The sequence below is a fragment of the Vipera ursinii genome (genome assembly GCF_947247035.1).
Source record: "Vipera ursinii genome assembly, chromosome: 4".
Lineage (NCBI taxonomy): Eukaryota > Metazoa > Chordata > Lepidosauria > Squamata > Viperidae > Vipera > Vipera ursinii.
Genome location: NC_139514.1, coordinates 61629434 through 61647473, shown reverse-complemented (window position 1 = coordinate 61647473; position 18040 = coordinate 61629434). Strand labels below are relative to the sequence as shown.

At 37.1% G+C, this 18040-nt stretch overlaps 1 protein-coding gene across 10 annotated transcripts in view; it reads right to left on the bottom strand.

Moving 5' to 3' along the window:
- DMD (dystrophin) overlaps positions 1 to 18040 on the bottom strand; it is a 906062-nt gene that overhangs the window by 69349 nt on the left and 818673 nt on the right. For 9 of the 10 annotated variants that reach the window (XR_014492555.1, XM_083362891.1, XM_083362889.1 and 6 more), the window contains one exon: positions 4333 to 4394. Coding sequence is in view for 9 of the 10 variants with exons in the window: in XM_083362891.1 (XP_083219017.1) it covers positions 4333 to 4394 (62 nt within the window). In the remaining variant the exon portion in view is untranslated. Of the gene's footprint in view, positions 1 to 4332; positions 4395 to 12621; positions 12764 to 18040 lie in introns of those variants that run through there. The other variant, XM_083362890.1, reaches the window with a different exon arrangement.

Sequence of the window (18040 nt, the reverse complement as noted above, 5' to 3'; positions counted from 1 at the left end):
GACCCACTGGGATCCCCATATCAAAATAACTTATCTTATGTCCGGTCAGAACTTGAAAATAACATTTAACGTAGCACAGTATTTAAACAAAATGATCCGGATAAGATCTGCATATGTGGGACTGATTGGGGTAGATTGTAAGGGCGACTCCGAAATATAATGTTATATTTTATCTATATCTTAAATTTGTATTTTATTACTATTTCATCTTAAATTGTATCTTATTTAATTCCATTTTAAATTGTATTTTATCAAATTCCATTTTGGATTGCTTTTATCAAGTTTTGCTGACGGTTTGTTGCTGGAACTTTGCACTTTGATATGGCCCAAGGGCTAATCAATAAAGTTGTTGTTGTTATAAACTGTTGAAAACATTTAGTCTGCTTTTTTAATAGAGGTTTTCTGCTCCTTTTGGTTTCTTTCTGGGCTTTTTCAGCATGAGAAAAGTTTCAACATACTTTAAATCAGCCAAGAAGTACTTACAGGAAAGAAACTATGATTTTAGAACGTCCTTCTCAATTTCAGAAATGAATGCTATTGAAAATCTTTCAAAACTAACAAATTCTGGAAGAGGAGACACATATTCTAAAAACAACAATAGACTCATATACTGGAAGTATTTGTTCATTCTGCTAATTGGAGGGATGACACTCTTCGATTTTCTTACTCAGAATCCATGAACAATTGCAAAAAAAATAATATGCAATCTTTTAGATATGCATAAAGATGCGTTTTGTTCATATATGGTTTCACTGAAACATATAATTTGACCAGGTGCTGTCAGCTTTGAAGTACTTCAGCTAGGAAGCTCCAACCATTAGTACTAACATTGCTTACATTGTAAGGTTATAGTAACAGAATCTTCCAAGTCTTGAAAGCCCATCTCTTCCCCCGCTTGCCTTTATAGTCCAGGTTCCTTCTGAAATGTCTGTCATATCTCCACTCATTCTGTGGGCTAAATTCCTTCTTATATGACCATTGCCTGGTGTGCAGGTGCCCTGCTGGTGTCTTATCAAATTATTCTCACAGACCATTACATTCTGTAACATTTTTGCATACGTCTCCTTTGCCTAGTGTTCAGATTACCTCATAACAACATTCTCTTCAGTCACTAGTTGACTCCTTATATAGCAAGGTGGGACGCGGTGGCTCAGTGGGTTAGGACACTGAGCTTGTCGATCAGAAGATTGGCAGTTTGGCGGGTCGAATCTCGAGTGCCACGTAGCAGAGTGAGCGCCTGTTACTCGTCCCAGCTTCTGCCAACCTAGCAGTTCGAAAGCACGTAAAAAAAATGCAAGTAGAAAAATAGGGACCACAACAGTGGGAAGGTAACAGCGCTCCATGGGCCTTTGGCGTCTACTCATGCTGGTCACATGACCACGGAGATGTCCTCAGACAAGCGCTGGCTCTTCGGCTTTGAAACGGAGATGAGCACCGGTCCCTAGAGTCAGAAATGACTAGCACGCATGTGCGGGGTAACCTTTAACTTTTTATAGCAAGGTATCACATTATAGAGGTATATCTACAAAGTCTACAGAGAAACAAACATAACTCACAAAATACAATTGCACCTTAAAATAAAAAATGGGAGACAACAATTCTTACTCAACCATAAGCCACACAGTAAACTCCAATATTTTCCCTCTTGTTGTCACAACAAAGAGACCTTTCCTCAATCTCTATATTTTGCATGCTACTGTAACTGCCAAAAATGTCATTCCCCCCACCCTCAGTACTACTGGGATTAAATAATATAGCTAGAAAATGCTGTTCTTTGAAGTCTAGCTGTACAACTCAATACTTGTTTTTACTCCTTTTTCTGTTATAACTGTAGATGATATAGAAAAATCTCAAGATTATTAGGGGAACGGAGGTGTCCATTTTCCGTGAAAGTCTGTTAAATACTGAATTGTATCATTCGTGTTGATTTATGCCATTTGTGTAATTATAACTTTATTCAATCCTTTCAATCTACATTATACATTTGCATAATGAAAATCTTACTTTATTGATATAAATTTATTGGAATTATATTTGCAACATTATTTCATTTAGCAAGTGAGGTAAGTGGCTATAAACAAGGTGAAATTAATATTAAAAAATAAGTATCTAATCCAGGCAATTTGGATGCAAGAGACTATGTCCGCCTCTTTGAAGGGATGGAAATTTTCTCTAATAACAATTAGAGATGGGGGTAAACTAAACTGAGGTTTCGCTGTACCAGAAATCTAAATTTCTTTCCCAGCTGATAACATTTTTTTATTTTTCAAAAAATTATTAGATTTTTGAAAATAGCTATTTAAGAAATTTATATTACAGCTAAAAAAGCTTTTGCTTATGTCAGAACTAATGTATTTCAAGCACATTTATCCAAATTAGAAGTCTGGGAAAGAGAGGTGTTTCATAAGCTGCCTGTCCTCTCTTATACTACAATACCTATTCAAAAAAAACTCACAGAAATTACATTCCTTACTGCTGAGTCATGGTTTGCACTTCGGGTTTTAACTGGAAGTTACAATAGAATATATTTCTTCTTGCTTGACTTCTGGATTCAGGGATCATACAAATAACCAAGAATTTGGGCAGCTAACTTAACAATATCAAAAATCAAATCCAAATGGCAGAAATGCTCTTACTGGTGACTTTCAATTTAAAACAAAGCTAAAAACTGCAGCAAGAAACACAAGGTAGCTTGGTAATGACTAACAAAATAACTACACCAGTAACTATAGCTAATTTTTCAATCATCAAAATAATCCATACTTTGTCTGTAGGATAAGATAGTCCAATAAAGTACAGTAGTGCAATAAATAAAGTTGAGGAACTGTTCAAAATTATTATCAGACTGATCACATGATCAAAATTTGGACATTTGGTAACCCATCCACATTTATGACCATAGTGTACACATCAAGTCCCCCCACTCACCTATTTCCCCGCCATCGCTACCCTTTGGGCCACTATGTACTCTGCCTTTACCCCCAGCCCTCCAGCCACTCCTCTGTGCTCAGCTGACCTTCACCATCTTCTTCCTCCTGCTGCTGACAAGTTTAAGTTTAAGTTTATTGAATTTATATACCGCCCTTTTCCCGTAGGACTCAGGGCGGTTTACAAAGTATTTAAAAACATCAATACAATACAAGAGTTAAAAACAGTTAAAATAATTAAATTTGATCCCTGAGGAGGGGGGGAAAAACAACTCTCAGCCTGGGCCGAAAAGCTCAAAGAGCCAAGTCTTCAGGTCCCGGCAGAATGACCGAAGGTCGGGGGCAGTCCTAAGTTCCATGGGCAGCTGGTTCCAAAGGGCAGGCGCACCCACTGAGAAGGCCTTCCCCCTGGGTGTTATCTGCTGGCAGTCTTTTACAGGCGGCACCCTGAGAAGGCCCTCCAAGTGGGAGCGCACAGGATGAAGGGAACTTGGTGTAGTAGGTGTTCCCTCAAATATCCCGGACCCAAGCCATTTAGGGCTTTATAGGTCATCACCAGCACCTTGAATCTCACCCGGAGGGCAACCGGAAGCCAATGTAGCTCACGGAGTAGAGGTGTTACATGGGAGTATTGGGAAACCCCCATCACAACTCGCGCAGCAGCATTCTGCTCCAGCTGAAGCCTCCGAGTGGTCCTCGAGGGCAGCCCCATATTGAGAGCGTTGCAGTAGTCCAACCGGGAGGTCACGAGTGCATGGGTGACTGTGCGTAGGGAATCTCGGTCCAGATAGGTGCATCCGGGCAAGGCAGCTGCTGGCCCTTCATGAGGTGTTCACAACAGCTGCCTATTTCCCAGCCTACACACCACCGCAACTCATTTCTGCTGCTCCCTACTGACCTTTGCTGTAAAAAATATATTTTTGAGTGGAGACTATCAATCTAAAGTTCACAATCCAGAGAATGACTAGGCAGGAAAGACTATTCTAATTCAAAAGTAATGAAAAATTATAATGCATCCTTCAGCAATGCTAAATGAACTAGTGTTATCTTCTACTATCTAAACAATTTAACAGGATCAGGCTTAGTATTTACATAGGAGACTATTTGGAAATATCAGGGCTGGAGGCTACACTGGGATTGTAAAAGATTTCAGAACATGGGAACAGGAAACTACCTACATATTGTTGTAGAAAAGTACTTGGGTGTGTCCATGAAGCCACTAGGACTCAAGTACATGGGTACTTTAAGCAGAAAGTAGTAGTAATAATAACAATAATTGCCAATAAGTAAAATATGGTGCTATCCATCCACTTCCTTTAATTTAATTAGCCATTTTATTCTAAATCGAGCCATTATTATCAATAAAAATTTCTAATATTTCAAGGATTTAATAGAATTTTCTTACCTAAAGACTGGTAGAGCTCTGTCATTTTGGGATGATCCCAGCAAGTAGTCTGCGTCTCATGACTATGGCAAAAAAAAATGAAACAAAGAGTTTTAAACATTTAAACTTGTGTAAGTCCTAATTACACTCCAGCCTACATTTTCATAACTGTAAAGTGTTGTCATTTGAATTTCTTCACTATAATGAGTAATGTACAGCAAAGTAATTGTTTCAGGCTTACCAAAAATGGCACATCAGCATGCTTTTCCCTCATACCAAAGTATCATGAGAGGAAACCTTATTAAGTAAGGCAGATCTCTAAATCAGCAGCCCCCAACCTGAGGGGACCGGTTCTGTGAAGAGAGGTTTTTCCATGAACCAGAGGGGGAGTAGCTTCGTGTGCTGCCTGCATCCCATGAATGAGGCTTTGTTTGCTCACAGACCAGTTTCTGGCATGCCACATTACCGGGAGTTGGGGACCCCTGCTCTAAATGATATTATCTACGGTAAGTATCACTTAAAAGGGACAACATTGTCCTGGAATATCAACAGTACTATCTGCTGAACAGAAGGATTTAAGAGACTGTTGCTCAGCAATACACTAATTTATTACATCTTTTTATAATAAGCACGTACATATACATGTAGTCCTCAGGTTATGATCCAGCCAATCAAGGTTGCATCATAATAAGCAGGCATATACATAGAATGAAGGCTACTGCTAAGTTTGTAAAGCCGCCCTGAGTCTTCGGAGAAGGGCGGGATATAAATGGAATTAAAATAAAAAAAATTAAAAAATAAATAATCCCAAGAGTGAGGGTTAAGTGGGAAGCAATAGGAGTTCCAAGTATGCTTGTTTGCTGCAGGGTGTGGGTTGGGGGAGGCCCAGTGCTGGCCCTGTACAAATTGAGGAGGGCATGTGCAGCACAAATAGAGTGGCCAAGAGAAGGATACTGGTTGGTGCAAATACAAAGAGACTGAAGGAAGTAGAGTACAACATGAGCAAAGAGGCTAAGAGAAGGATACCATGGTAAGGAGAGCAGGGAGGCCTATGGAATGGTGGTATATGCAAGTTCAGGGAGGCTGAGGGAAGGAGAGCATGGTCTGGTGTGAATTCAGGGAGGATGGAAGGAGGGTGCATTATGGTGTCATTCTCAAAGTTCTACACACTGCAGCACCCATGCAGTCATATGAACAAGAGTTAGGCCACCCACATTTATTATCCTGGGTGAGACACAAAATGTGGCCCTAGGCAGTGTGTGTTCACGTGCTCTGGCTGGCATGTGAGCAGAGGCCCTGGATGGGACATGAGAGAAGCCCCAGCTGCACTGGAACAAAAGAAGACAGCATAAAAGATGACCCTGGCCAGTACAGTAGTGGCAATGTTATGTGAGGGCACGGTGGGGGCATGTGCAGCTGGCGGCAGTGGGTCAGAGACAGAGGAGATGTAGGCAGTGGGGGAGTTCAAGAGGAAGCAGAGGAAGTAGTCCCTTACCTTACTGAGGGTTGGGGATAAGGGGGGTTCAAACTGTGAGTGGCTTGGATTCTGGTGTGTCCTTGCCTAAGAACAAATGGGATTTGGTTAACTATGGCAATGGGGACTGCCAGGATTGACGTTGCTTAGTGACACACTAGTCATTGAATTTTATGACTGCTTCACTAAGCTCCTAATTAACATTGTTAACCAAGGACTATCAAAACATATATTCAGTAAGGTCTGAATATAAAGATTGGGGCATGCCTGCTGCAGCACGTACTGTGATACAAATATCAAAGTTTATCCTACTTTTGTATAGCGCAAAGGCATCAGGTTTGAAAGTGGGAAACTGTGAGTTCAACTCCTGCCTTAGTCCTGAAAGTCAACTGGATGACTTTGGGCCAGTCACTTTCTCTCAATCCAACCCAACTCAACAAGGCTGTTGTTGTGGGGAAAACAGGAGGAGGGAAGGGTGCTGGACATGTTCACCACCTTGAGTTATTTGTAAAATAATAAAGGCGGGATAGGAATAAATTCTTATATTAGATTGCAATATACCACATAAGATAACCTTTATTGTCATTTTTTTTACTGTGGGCACAACGGCACACATAAAAAAATGAAATTTAATTGCCCGCTCTCAAAGTGAACACATACATGACACACACCTAGCATACTATATACAACATATGTATAGACCCACACCCCTAAATATACATAAATAAATATTAAACACTGTCCATCTTGTAAATATAACGAAAAGAGGGAGCTTGAGAGTTCACAAGGTTAATGCTGTATGGAATGAAACTGTGGCTGAATCTGGATGTTCTACTATGGATACCACGAAGCCTCCTCCCAGGAGGTAACAAGGAAAACAGGTCATGAAGAGGACGTGTAGTGTAGCACATTATGTTTGTTGATGATTGACTGAAATCAAATGAATCAATCAAACCATTGCTTCAGCCCTATTGGTTATATAGTAGAGCTTAACATTATTTTCCTGGTAAATTAATCAGAAAAATACACATGAGGTAAGACTGTGACCTATCTATAAGACATTCATGGATGCCATGTATTTGGGATCCAGTTTTATACATCCAACATTCACGTGCATATCACAAATACTGGAATCTGAGTAAATGGCAAACCAAGTCATTCTCTCTGGATAAATATGTGGTATGAATTAATCCCTATATAACACAGCCTCAAATTAGAAGCTGAATATGCTATCTTAATAAGATAGTTAAAAATCTCTTTTTAGGGTTAGAAAGCTGTAATTAAGCTGAATGGGAGAGCAAGGGTTGAAGTATTAAAGGTTTTTCCAAACTATCATTAAAATTGTCAAGGGGGAATACTGTAACTTTAGTTTAATTTGCTCCCAGAGCAACAATTTTGCTTCCTTTAGAGAATGTCTGCAATAGACAGAAGAAATAACATTGAGGAAAAGTAGCAAATAAGTCAATGGTGAAATAAAAGAAACCTGGGCCCAAGTAATCTGAGAATACATCTCAAAAAATAACCCCCTAACTCTCACAAAGAATAAAGGGGAAAGGAGTGGGGTAGGGAGAATTCATTGAGACTTGCAAAATTCCACTGTTATAACTTTATATAAAAATGGTATTATTACCATGTATGACTTTCGTTTCCTAGTCTGATCTACCCTGAAATGTCCAGCTATGACTGTGCAACAGGTATTCTATCTTAATTGTTTCAACAAAAAACTTATTTCTTACAAATGGAGAAGCTAGCCTTCTTAATCTATCTGCAAAACAGTTGTTGGACTATTGGGGTTTCTGATAATAATAAATGTATCTGCATACATTTGTAAATTGTACATTCACCTTCTTCCTCCATGTTATATGCAGAGTAATAAAGTAGGAAAATAAGTATCATTCGAAAATAATGGCTGAGTACTGACTTGATAGAATATGGGAGATCTCCCATGTATTCAAAAAATATGAAAAAAGGTGCAAGAAAGGATTAGCTGAAATTAAATTATTTCATGTGACTATCATTGCCTTATCCTAACCAGTATTCTTCCAGCAAACAGCAAGATCTGAGTGGGATCCAAAAGGAAGCATACATTTCTGCATCAAACGTGTTATAATGAAATGCTGCTAAACTGTTTCTTAACAGAGCTCATGTAATAATTTTAAGAGTACTTTCTAAATTTTTAGCCTATTAAAAATCAAAAAGCAATACTTACTGCCATACTAAAATTTAATGCTTTCTAAAGATCTTAGAAACATGAAGCTTAATTGTATACTCAGAGAATAAAAAAGATTGCAGCTTTATTCTGCAAGTTAAAAAAGTGTTTCTTCTTTCTGAACATTTTTAGCTTTACACAGTTATCAACACAGTTATCAACAATATGAAGAAAAATGCTACATAAAATAAAAGATTAGACTTTACTGAGATTTCTCTTCATAAGCTTCTTTACCATTTTTGAAAGGCAATTATTAGCACTATAAGGATTATCTGTATATATGTAACAAAATGCCAACTTAGCAATTTCTAAAGGGTCTTAATCACATATAAAAATGCAATAACATCTTTCAGAAAAGAGCAGCAAGCCTACATAAAGCTTTGGATCAAAGAAGTCTATCAGTTATCATAAAGATACTGTTCATAATCCAGAAAAGTGAGCTATCATGAAAAAATAATGTTCAATATTAGAAGTGCAATGGATCATTTTTACCACATTCCCTGCATAACTTAGGTTTTCAACATTAAATATAGCATTATATTATAAAAGGTTACAATTTTAAATAAATCAAATGATGCAAAAGATTGGGAAAGTCCGTAAATTTCTCCAGGTGAACTGTAAATTTAAAGAGAGATTTAAATAAATGAACTATCTAGTTTATTTCCATCTATGTCCTGAGGGGTTTTTCTCTCTCATAATTACCATCTTGGATAGCAGTACTTCTGAAGGACACTACTTAGTATACATACAGATCTTAAAACGGCTTTTTAAAAAAACCTTTATCTTTGTTTACTGAGCTGTTTAAAAGGGCACATACTAAGTATTTTGTTTTAATTAAATAGGTGTTTATTCAAATAGTTTTGGGAAGCTTAGAATTTAATTATTCTAATATTTTAATTATTCTGATTTCTGTATTTTGAAGCACAGGAATTCAAATGATAAATTCTTAGGGGGAAAAACTGAAAAAATAGTTGAAGAAAATTGTGTTTGCTCAATAAACCATAATCTCCATTTTAGGAAAACCACCAATTTGCTCTAATTTTCTGAAGCAAACTGAGAATTCCAAAATGTAAGACGTGCTGTATAATCACATCACATCTCTACCTTTACCCAACAGTAAGAAAATGCTTTTTTTGTCTGAGTTTAATATGCTTCAGTGTAGAGTTAAATAGACAAGTGGTCTGGTTTAAGAAAAAGTACATTCTGTTAAAGTTTTCTGCATTTAGCCAAAACACTAAAAGGAAAAGGAAAAACATCTCCTTTTACTTCCAGATGAAACAATCTGGGTAACTGCTGACATGTAACATATAAAGTAATAGTCAACATATCCAGAAAAATTGTGGCAGATGAAGATTCCTCTTTCATTCATAATACCAACTGGCCATCTTGACTATCCAAAATCAAATTCCTTATAAAAAATCAGAGAAAAACGATTTCACAGAGCATCATCCTCAATGAAGTGGTTTAGTGTCATTTTCAGGTGTCTGGAAAAAGAATGCATGTCTGTAACTAGAAGTATAATATCATGGAATGAATGTTCATTTACACCAGGGGTGTGCTAAATGCTGAATATTCCAGATTTATAATATAATTTAATTTATGATCAACTACCCAGGAGATGTATCACTTTAAATTTTATTGGCACTCAGAATATCCACTCTGCAAGATGACCTCATTTCAGTTGATAAAGCACAATTTTAAACAAACAAACAAAAAAGGATTGTGTTAAACTATATTAGTAATTATTTCTATAGAAAAGTTATGCCTGGGTATTTTACAAATTAAACATTTTATAAGAGCAAATATAAGAGCAAATACATTCTTAGCATTTTCATCTACATTGATTCCTATTATACCCTTTCAATTTAGTTTTCTTTAATACACATTCTTTATTATGATTTGCTTTAAAATACATTAATACAAGACCAATCTATATTCTTCAAAGTAAATTATCCATCTACATAAACACACACGTAACAGGTTTCTTCTAAGAAGCTGAAAATGAAATTGAAAAATAAGCAAGCCACAACAAATTCACCCTGTAGATTGTATTTTATTTGCCATAGCCTTGGAGTAAATTGTGTTCTCCACTCCCAAATCCATGTGATAAAAGGGCAGTAAAATTCAACACATCAAGCTGCAAAATAAGAAAATGCTATGAGAGGGCAATCCACAATATCTATCTAATAATAATTAAAAATTAAGGAATAATTTTACAATGCACAATTAGTGTTTTAAATTGTAGAGCTGCTACAACTGTTTTAGTTTAATATGTTGTCACTGGTGTAAGTTAAACAAGAATACAGTATATATTATTTATTATAAAAAGAACTATGTTTGTGCGTAGTGTTACAATAAACAGAAAACCATTTAAAAACAAGTCCTGAGCAGTCATAAACAAAAATATGCAACAAAATTCATACCATCCCAAAATGAATTTTAAAAAATTGAAATTGACATATTGAAAAGATAAAGGCTTGAGTGAACAGAAAACTAGAATAAAGAGTGGTATCCAACATACTTAGAAAGCCTCTACTGAAAAGACCTTGATAGTTTATTCTGGAAGCAGTAACTGAAAATCTGCTTTTCTATATATTCCACTGTATTTCTGGAGGAAATGGAGTAGCAGTGGAGAAAGCAGTTTTTTGCACTTGAGAAGGAGTTTGTATCTACCCCCTGATTTTTTTTAATTTTTGGAGTAAGCTTTATCTAGGATTCCCAGAATTCCAACAATAGATCAGAATACATTTTGAAAGTTTTTACACTACTATTATCAAGTAGAAACAGAGGAGAGCAGCTATCAGCTGCTTATAATATGGTAATTATTTCTGCCTTTCTTTTGTTGTGCAAGGTTTTATGCACTCTGAGAATAGCTGGGAGCCAATACCTCCAGCTGCTATTTGCCCGCTGATCCATTTGCTTTTTAAAGCTTATCCATTACACTTTTACCAAAGCAATTTCACTGCAAGGTTCCATCAAATTCGAAATCATATACCAATATGTACAACCAGTTACACCTGAGAACAGACAGAGCAACTTATACAGAACAGCCTTCTCAAGTCCTAACATTACATGTACGATGTGTCAATAAATTATTTACTTTCAGAAAAGAATATATACAAATGAATGTTCTTTTCTCAACTAAGAGTTAGAACAGCAGAGTATTACAAAAGTACTATATTAAAGCACTGTCTCCTACGCAATAGCCTGCACTTTGAAATTCCCCATAAATGGAAATACCAATGTGAAATGTATTTGACTCAATATACACATTTTAATTCATTATTTGCTCTGCTCTACTATTCCTTTTTTTTAATAAAACAAGAATATTCATAAAAAATAATGCATGCACAAGTGGCATTGATACCTCTTTCTCTACTGGGGGATGAGTGCCAATAATCTTCAAGATACAGCTAAAAAACAATTCTATTTTGTATTAAACTTTTCCTTCTTGAGGCTAACTGCCTTCTCCAGTGGGACATTTCACAAACATTTGATACCAACTTGCTTCCTTCCTTCCAATTCCTTGCTCAGCTCTTTCAACCTGCATTGTTTCATTCATTCCTATACTGCCAGCGTGTTCTAACTAGACCACATTTATCGAGACAAGGAAAGCACATTGCAGAGAAAGAATGGACTGAATTAAATGTCAGTTGCTATTCCCCGAAGAAATCAAGCAGAAATTTGACCTTTCCATTGTGAATGAAAGGTATATTATGGTTTGGTGTGTTTTTTTCTTCTCTCCAGGGTCTTTGCACAAATGAGGTTGAATAGGATGATTTCTCGGAGGTGGGGGCGGGAGTTATCTTAGCAGGGAGATACAAAATACACCCAACACGACTGAAAAGAGCAGTTTATAAAAAGGCAAGGTTAAAAAACACAAGGTTTTTAAAGAAAACAATCTACAGATCTACAGAAGGGCAGAGGTGTAAGAATTCGGATTGGGGATCGGGAATAATATATATATATATATATATATATATATATATATATATATATATATATATATATATATATATATATATATATATATATACATATACATATATATACATATATACATATATATATATATATACATATATATACATATATACATATATATATACATATACATATATATATATATATATACATATATATATACATATACATATATATATATATATATATATATATATATATATATATATATATATACATACACACACACACACACACACACACACACACACACACGAAGTAGGAATAAGAAACCTTTTTTAAAAATAAATAAATAAATCCTGGTGTTCACACACATAAACACACATACACACGAAGTAGGAATAAGAAACCTTTTTAAAAAATAAATAAATCCTGGTGTTCCTGCATTGGGAGAAACCTTTAATCTCACAGCCGTAGCCAGCCGTAAACGAAAGGGTTAAGCTAGGCGTGTACCAGTCAATAAGCACACCTGCACCAAGAATCAAAGAAAACAGCTGGCAGGAAAGGACTTTCAACCTGTAAATTAAATTCCCCACATAAAGACGCGGACGGAAGTTTAATGAAGCTTTAACTGCCTTGCTTACCTAACGACTTTTACCACTTGACGGGTGATTTGTTCAGGAAATCTAAACATTAAACTTACCCTTTGGGTTGCTCCCTCATCGCCTTTTACCTTTGGTGCGACGACTCCAGAGGGAGGCAAAGGAAAACGCGGCAGAGATTCTTTGTGGGTGCGCGTTTCGCAACCTTAACACAAAACGAACCCACCGCTGCTCCCAAGAGCGACTAGCACTGCAGCGAGGGCGGCAATCGCGGGCCAGCAGCGGGAGAGGAGGGGGAAGCTGCAGAGGGCTAGACGAGGCGGAGCCCGAGCTGCCTCGGCTCCACCTATTGAACCTGCAAACAACAATTGGAGGGCTCCGAAGAGACGCCGCGGTTGGGAACAAAAACAGCGCACGGGGGTGGGGTGGGGGGGTTGTATGTGTGATGTTGGTGGTGTATTTAAGGTAGAACCAGGAATTCTGAGCCAGCCTGCGTTTTAAAGCTGTCAGGATAAGCAGAATGGTGGCCCGAATCCGCAAAGCATTTCGCGGAACCACCAAATCGTTTATTTTCACAAAGGCTGAGTGCGAATGTTGGAATCTAAGGAACGCTTGAGGACTTTGCATTTAAACTGGCTAACCCAGGGGTCTTCAAACTTGGCCCTTTTATGACTTGTGGACTTCAACTCCCAGAATTCCTCAGCCAGCTTTGCTGGCTGAGGAATTCTGGGAGTTGAAGTCCACAAGTCATAAAAGGGCCAAGTTTGAAGACCCCCTGGGGTAACCTGTTTATTTTCTTGGTTTTTTTTCTTCAGGGGACATAGAAAAACTGATAAAAGGTTTTAAAGTAAACTTGTTCCAGATCTAATTAAGTCCGACTAGTTCCAGTCGATGAAATGCAGCCTCCAAGTATTACTGAAGGTAGTCTGTAATAAATCAATAACTCCCTAAATAGTCACGCTGATTTCCTCCATGCCCAGATCTGTCCAGTTATCTTTCTCCACCACTTTTTCCATATTTACACTTGGTTAATATTAACACATGGGTAGTTTAATGATTTAATCTCTTAAAGAGGTCTCACAGCACAGCCTTTTCTGTCTCACAAAGCAGGGATTCAGTAAGCATCCACTCTGAAGTCAGTACTACTTAGGCCATGTACAGGATGACGGCCTAAGTCCCTACTATGAATTTTGTATTCTGAAACAAATACACATAGGCACATTTTATAAATGTAACACATTGGTACAACAGAGAAATAGGTACAGCACAAAAGTCGTGTTTTAGGAAAGTGAATTTTATTTGTCTGAAATATCAACTAATGTTAGAGAAAAATCTCCATTCCTCCAATGAGCTAGCCAAGATAGAAGCTGCTGAATCCAGCAAAGGCCCTTTTGTTACCCTCAGCAGCTGCCTATAACAAAGTTCAGCCTGAGGGGAAAGGTGTGGTGCACTGCAGAATCGATTTTAGTGCTGTTAATGTTTTACCTTCATCCAGCGTAGAATGGACATTTGAACAGAATATGATGTAAATCCACTAGTGCAGATATGCCATTAAGTAATGCCACTAAATAATTGCATAGTGGGGGAAAAAGACATGTAGTTTTATCTCTATACATGGCAAAAAAGCAAATAATAAAGAAAATTATAGCATACATTTAAGGTTAGAACATGCAGCAGTTCAAATGGGTCAGCTTAAATATGGGGTATCTTTGCATGTATTCAGATATTCTGTTTCCTGTAAGCCAAACAATTGTTGGAAAGAAAGCAGCTTTGGAAAAGTATGTCTGCTTCTGAAAAAAAGAACAGGACCACATTCAGTGTGGCAAAAGCAGCTAGAAAAAGAAACATTGAATTCAAAAATCAGCTGGACTTGTCCAAGGCTCTGGAGAAAAGAATTCCCCCAGTGCCTTACTGTAAAACAGGGGTGTCAAACTGCCGGCCTCTGGGCCGGATGCATCATAGCGAAACCACGTCCACCCCATTGCCGGCAATGGCAAAATAATCACGATATGTCGTGACACATCACGTGACGTTGCGAATTTGACACCCCTGATAGAAGCAGTAAGGCAGTGATTGAAGATGCTGCCAACTGTGCCATTCCTAGCCCCCCACCCCCATAGTTGTGTGACCCAGATGGTACATATGTAGCTCACCGTGTGCTTGCCTATGGATAAATACACAGATGCAGTGTATATTCACACACAATATTCACCAACAGATGTGTATTCATCCTGATAAAACCCTTGCACACATATACATACAAACAGGAAATATCTATGCACATAATCTGATTCATCCATAAGGACACATATTATTTGTTACACAAAAGAAATGACAGATGTTTCTTCATCTACTGCTTTCTCCTTGTTCAAACTGAATTCCTTATGAAGTTATAGAAAATTATCCATCTATATAATTAAGTTGTAGATTAGCACATTTTGGTTTTATTCAATAAACTGATAGAACAGTACTTGGTGCACTAAACTACTTTCCTTTTCCAATAATGTATCTGTAGATAAACATAGTTATTGGGTACTCATTCCAGGTAAACAAGTCAGGTGAATAGAATGCCTAAACAGAACTAAACAGGCTTCAGCAATTGATACTTAGACATCATTGGAAAAAATGATCTATAACTGAATTTTTCATCTGTTAACTATGTTAAATAATTGTAAGGTCCAGATTTTCTCTAACCATAACTAACATCTTAATTTACTATAAATATAACAGGAAAATATGCTCCCTATGTATTTGCAAGTATGTGTCACTTAAACATAGTGTCCTATGATTGAAAGGCTAGTATTTACCAAAAGTGAATAATAGTGGGATAATAATGAATAATGAATTCATTATGTGTAATAAAAATTAATAAGCTGGAGGGATTAATATTAGCTTTTATCTCACAATATTTGCCTTTATCCAATTTTACCATTAATTTTAGAAGAGGAAATATCAAAATCATGTTCATTTTTCATAGCTATTTTTACACAGCTTCAAATAATTTATTTGTTAAGGATAAAATTTCTGTTTAATGTTAGCCACATCATGTGCTAAATGGGCAACTATATAAATTGAAATGAATAGACAAAAAATGTTCATTCCTGAAATTAGAAGATGCAAGTTCTGTCAGAAGTATTCAAACCCAAGAGTTTGCTTAAAAAATGTAATTGGGGTCAATTTTAATTCTAGCATTTAGCTCCAACCCTACCTTAACTATAGGTGGAGGTTCTCTTTAAATAAATCTGTGTTCTTTCTCATGTACTGTAGTAAGAAATGAAGTGTATGAAAAAAGAGGTCTGAGATTCTGATACTTTGCATAATGTTCTTTCTCCTTCAGTAACAAAAAAGGCATTGTATTCAATTAGATTCACAGCAGGTGGAAACCCCAATTAGTGTATCCATTCTCTTGGCTTTCTTTTTTCTTACGCCCACACACCACCTTTTAAAAAATACTAAAGAAGAAAATCTGAAACATTTCACAATTCAAAGCAAATTAACTATTTGATCTGCAGATCAAAACATCAGTTGCACAACACTCATGTTTTCTTTTTCATATGTTGGGGAAATGGAAACCAATTATTTTGGGCTGGCTTCAGAATTTCAGAATAGGAAAGAAACTTAATCTATAAAAATGCCTGTATTAAGCTTTTCTTGTGTGCTATCTCCTTTCTATTTACAAAACTATTCTAAAATGATTTAAGTGTTGCTATGCTCTTTTTAAATTAATAGTTGAATAGGAATGATGAGACCATTCAGCAAAACAATGTATATTAATCCATATAGAATAACATGTTCAGCCTTCCACGCTTATTTCTTAAGAAAATATTTCTTATCAAATCTCACAAATTCTCTGATCATATAAATAATTTCTCCATTTAATAAGTTAGCATTTTGGTCTATCTATTTTGAGCAAGTATTTGATATCTATGTTACTTTTGCTTTCCCATGGAAAGCAGGAATTCTGGTATGGGACAGGATTAAGGATCTGTGTAGTTTGACTACCTTATGTGATTTAGGATGACCCATCTAATCTTAGTTTAATGCCCTGGGTAATACTTGGATCAGAATTCAGAGCCTAGTTATTTGATTCTAGAACTTTAAAAACATCTCAACACAATATTTCATTGACTACCTGTACATATGCAGGTAGTCTTTGGTTAACAACCATTCATTCAAAGTTAAGGCCATTCAGCTACAAAGGACAGTCAGTCTTCAAAGTTGTGGCCATTGCAGCATCCCAAAGGTCATGTGATCATGATCCAGGTGCTTACAGCTAGCTTGCAGTTACACCAGTTGCAGCATTCTACAGTCACCATTTGCAACCTTCACTGCCAGCTTCTAACAAGCAAAGTCAATGGGAAGCTGGGATTATGTTGCAAATGGTGATCACACAATATCATGCTTAATAACCATGTCAGATTTGCTTAATGACCTCAGCTAGAACTGCCAGAATAGCCACTGTAAATTGGCACAGTCACGTGACATCATAATGATAACTTTATTGTCACTTTGAATGTACACCAATCGGAATACATGAAAATGAAATTTCGTTGCATACCGCTCTCAAAGGGTCACCACCTCTGATATATACTCCTTGTTTGGGGCCCGCTCAAATTTCACATTGCCATTTTAGTCTCTAGGGAGTGAACGATGGCAAACAGGACAGATGGAAATGGGGCTCCATGTGGATTAGCCCTCAAATTCGCTTGTATTCTGACAACCTCGCCTTCTTTCCTTTTTCTGATCCTGACTCTTCCACCTTTTCCTTAAAGAGGCCTTGCTTCTTTTCGGCCCTGGAGCACGCTGCTGCCGCCGCCACCAACTCCTCCAAAAGCCTCTCTCTCTTCCTCTGGGCCTGCCGACAGCCTCATCCAGTTCCTTCGCCCCATAAGCTCCAGGTCCTCTCCTCCTCTGCCTCCTCTGGAAACAGCCCTGATTTGCAGTAGAATCCATCACTGGGCCAGCAGTCAGATCTTGCTGCTGGTAAAACAAATTCAAATAGCGCCAACGACTTTTAACGGTCTCACCAACAGTTCCAAAACAACTAGCAACTCGCCATGCCAGCAAAGATTGTCGCTCGTATGTTACCTTAGTTCTACCATGTTGCTCAAACACATTAAAATCTTCCTGATCATGTGGCCTATAGCCCTTACTATCCCTCCCAAAACTATTCACCTTCAAGAGCCAATGCAGCCGCAGCCATTCCAGGCGCCACCATCATGTTTAATGAATGTGTTGCTTAATAGTGTGGAGTTAACCAAAGATAACCTATTTTTCTATACAAACTATAGATATAAATGGCAACATAGAGGTGTTTGTCATTTTTTTCCAACACTGGTACAAATTCTGCTTTCTTTATCTCTGCCTATATATGTAAGCTATGATGACATCACATTGTGTAGATTAGTTCCAACAACTTAGTGAAATCTGGGATAAGAATAAAAGATTAGCTCTATATCACAGTACTATCACTATCCTGTTGTCAGAAATAGTTCCTACAGAATTTAATGAGGCTTACAC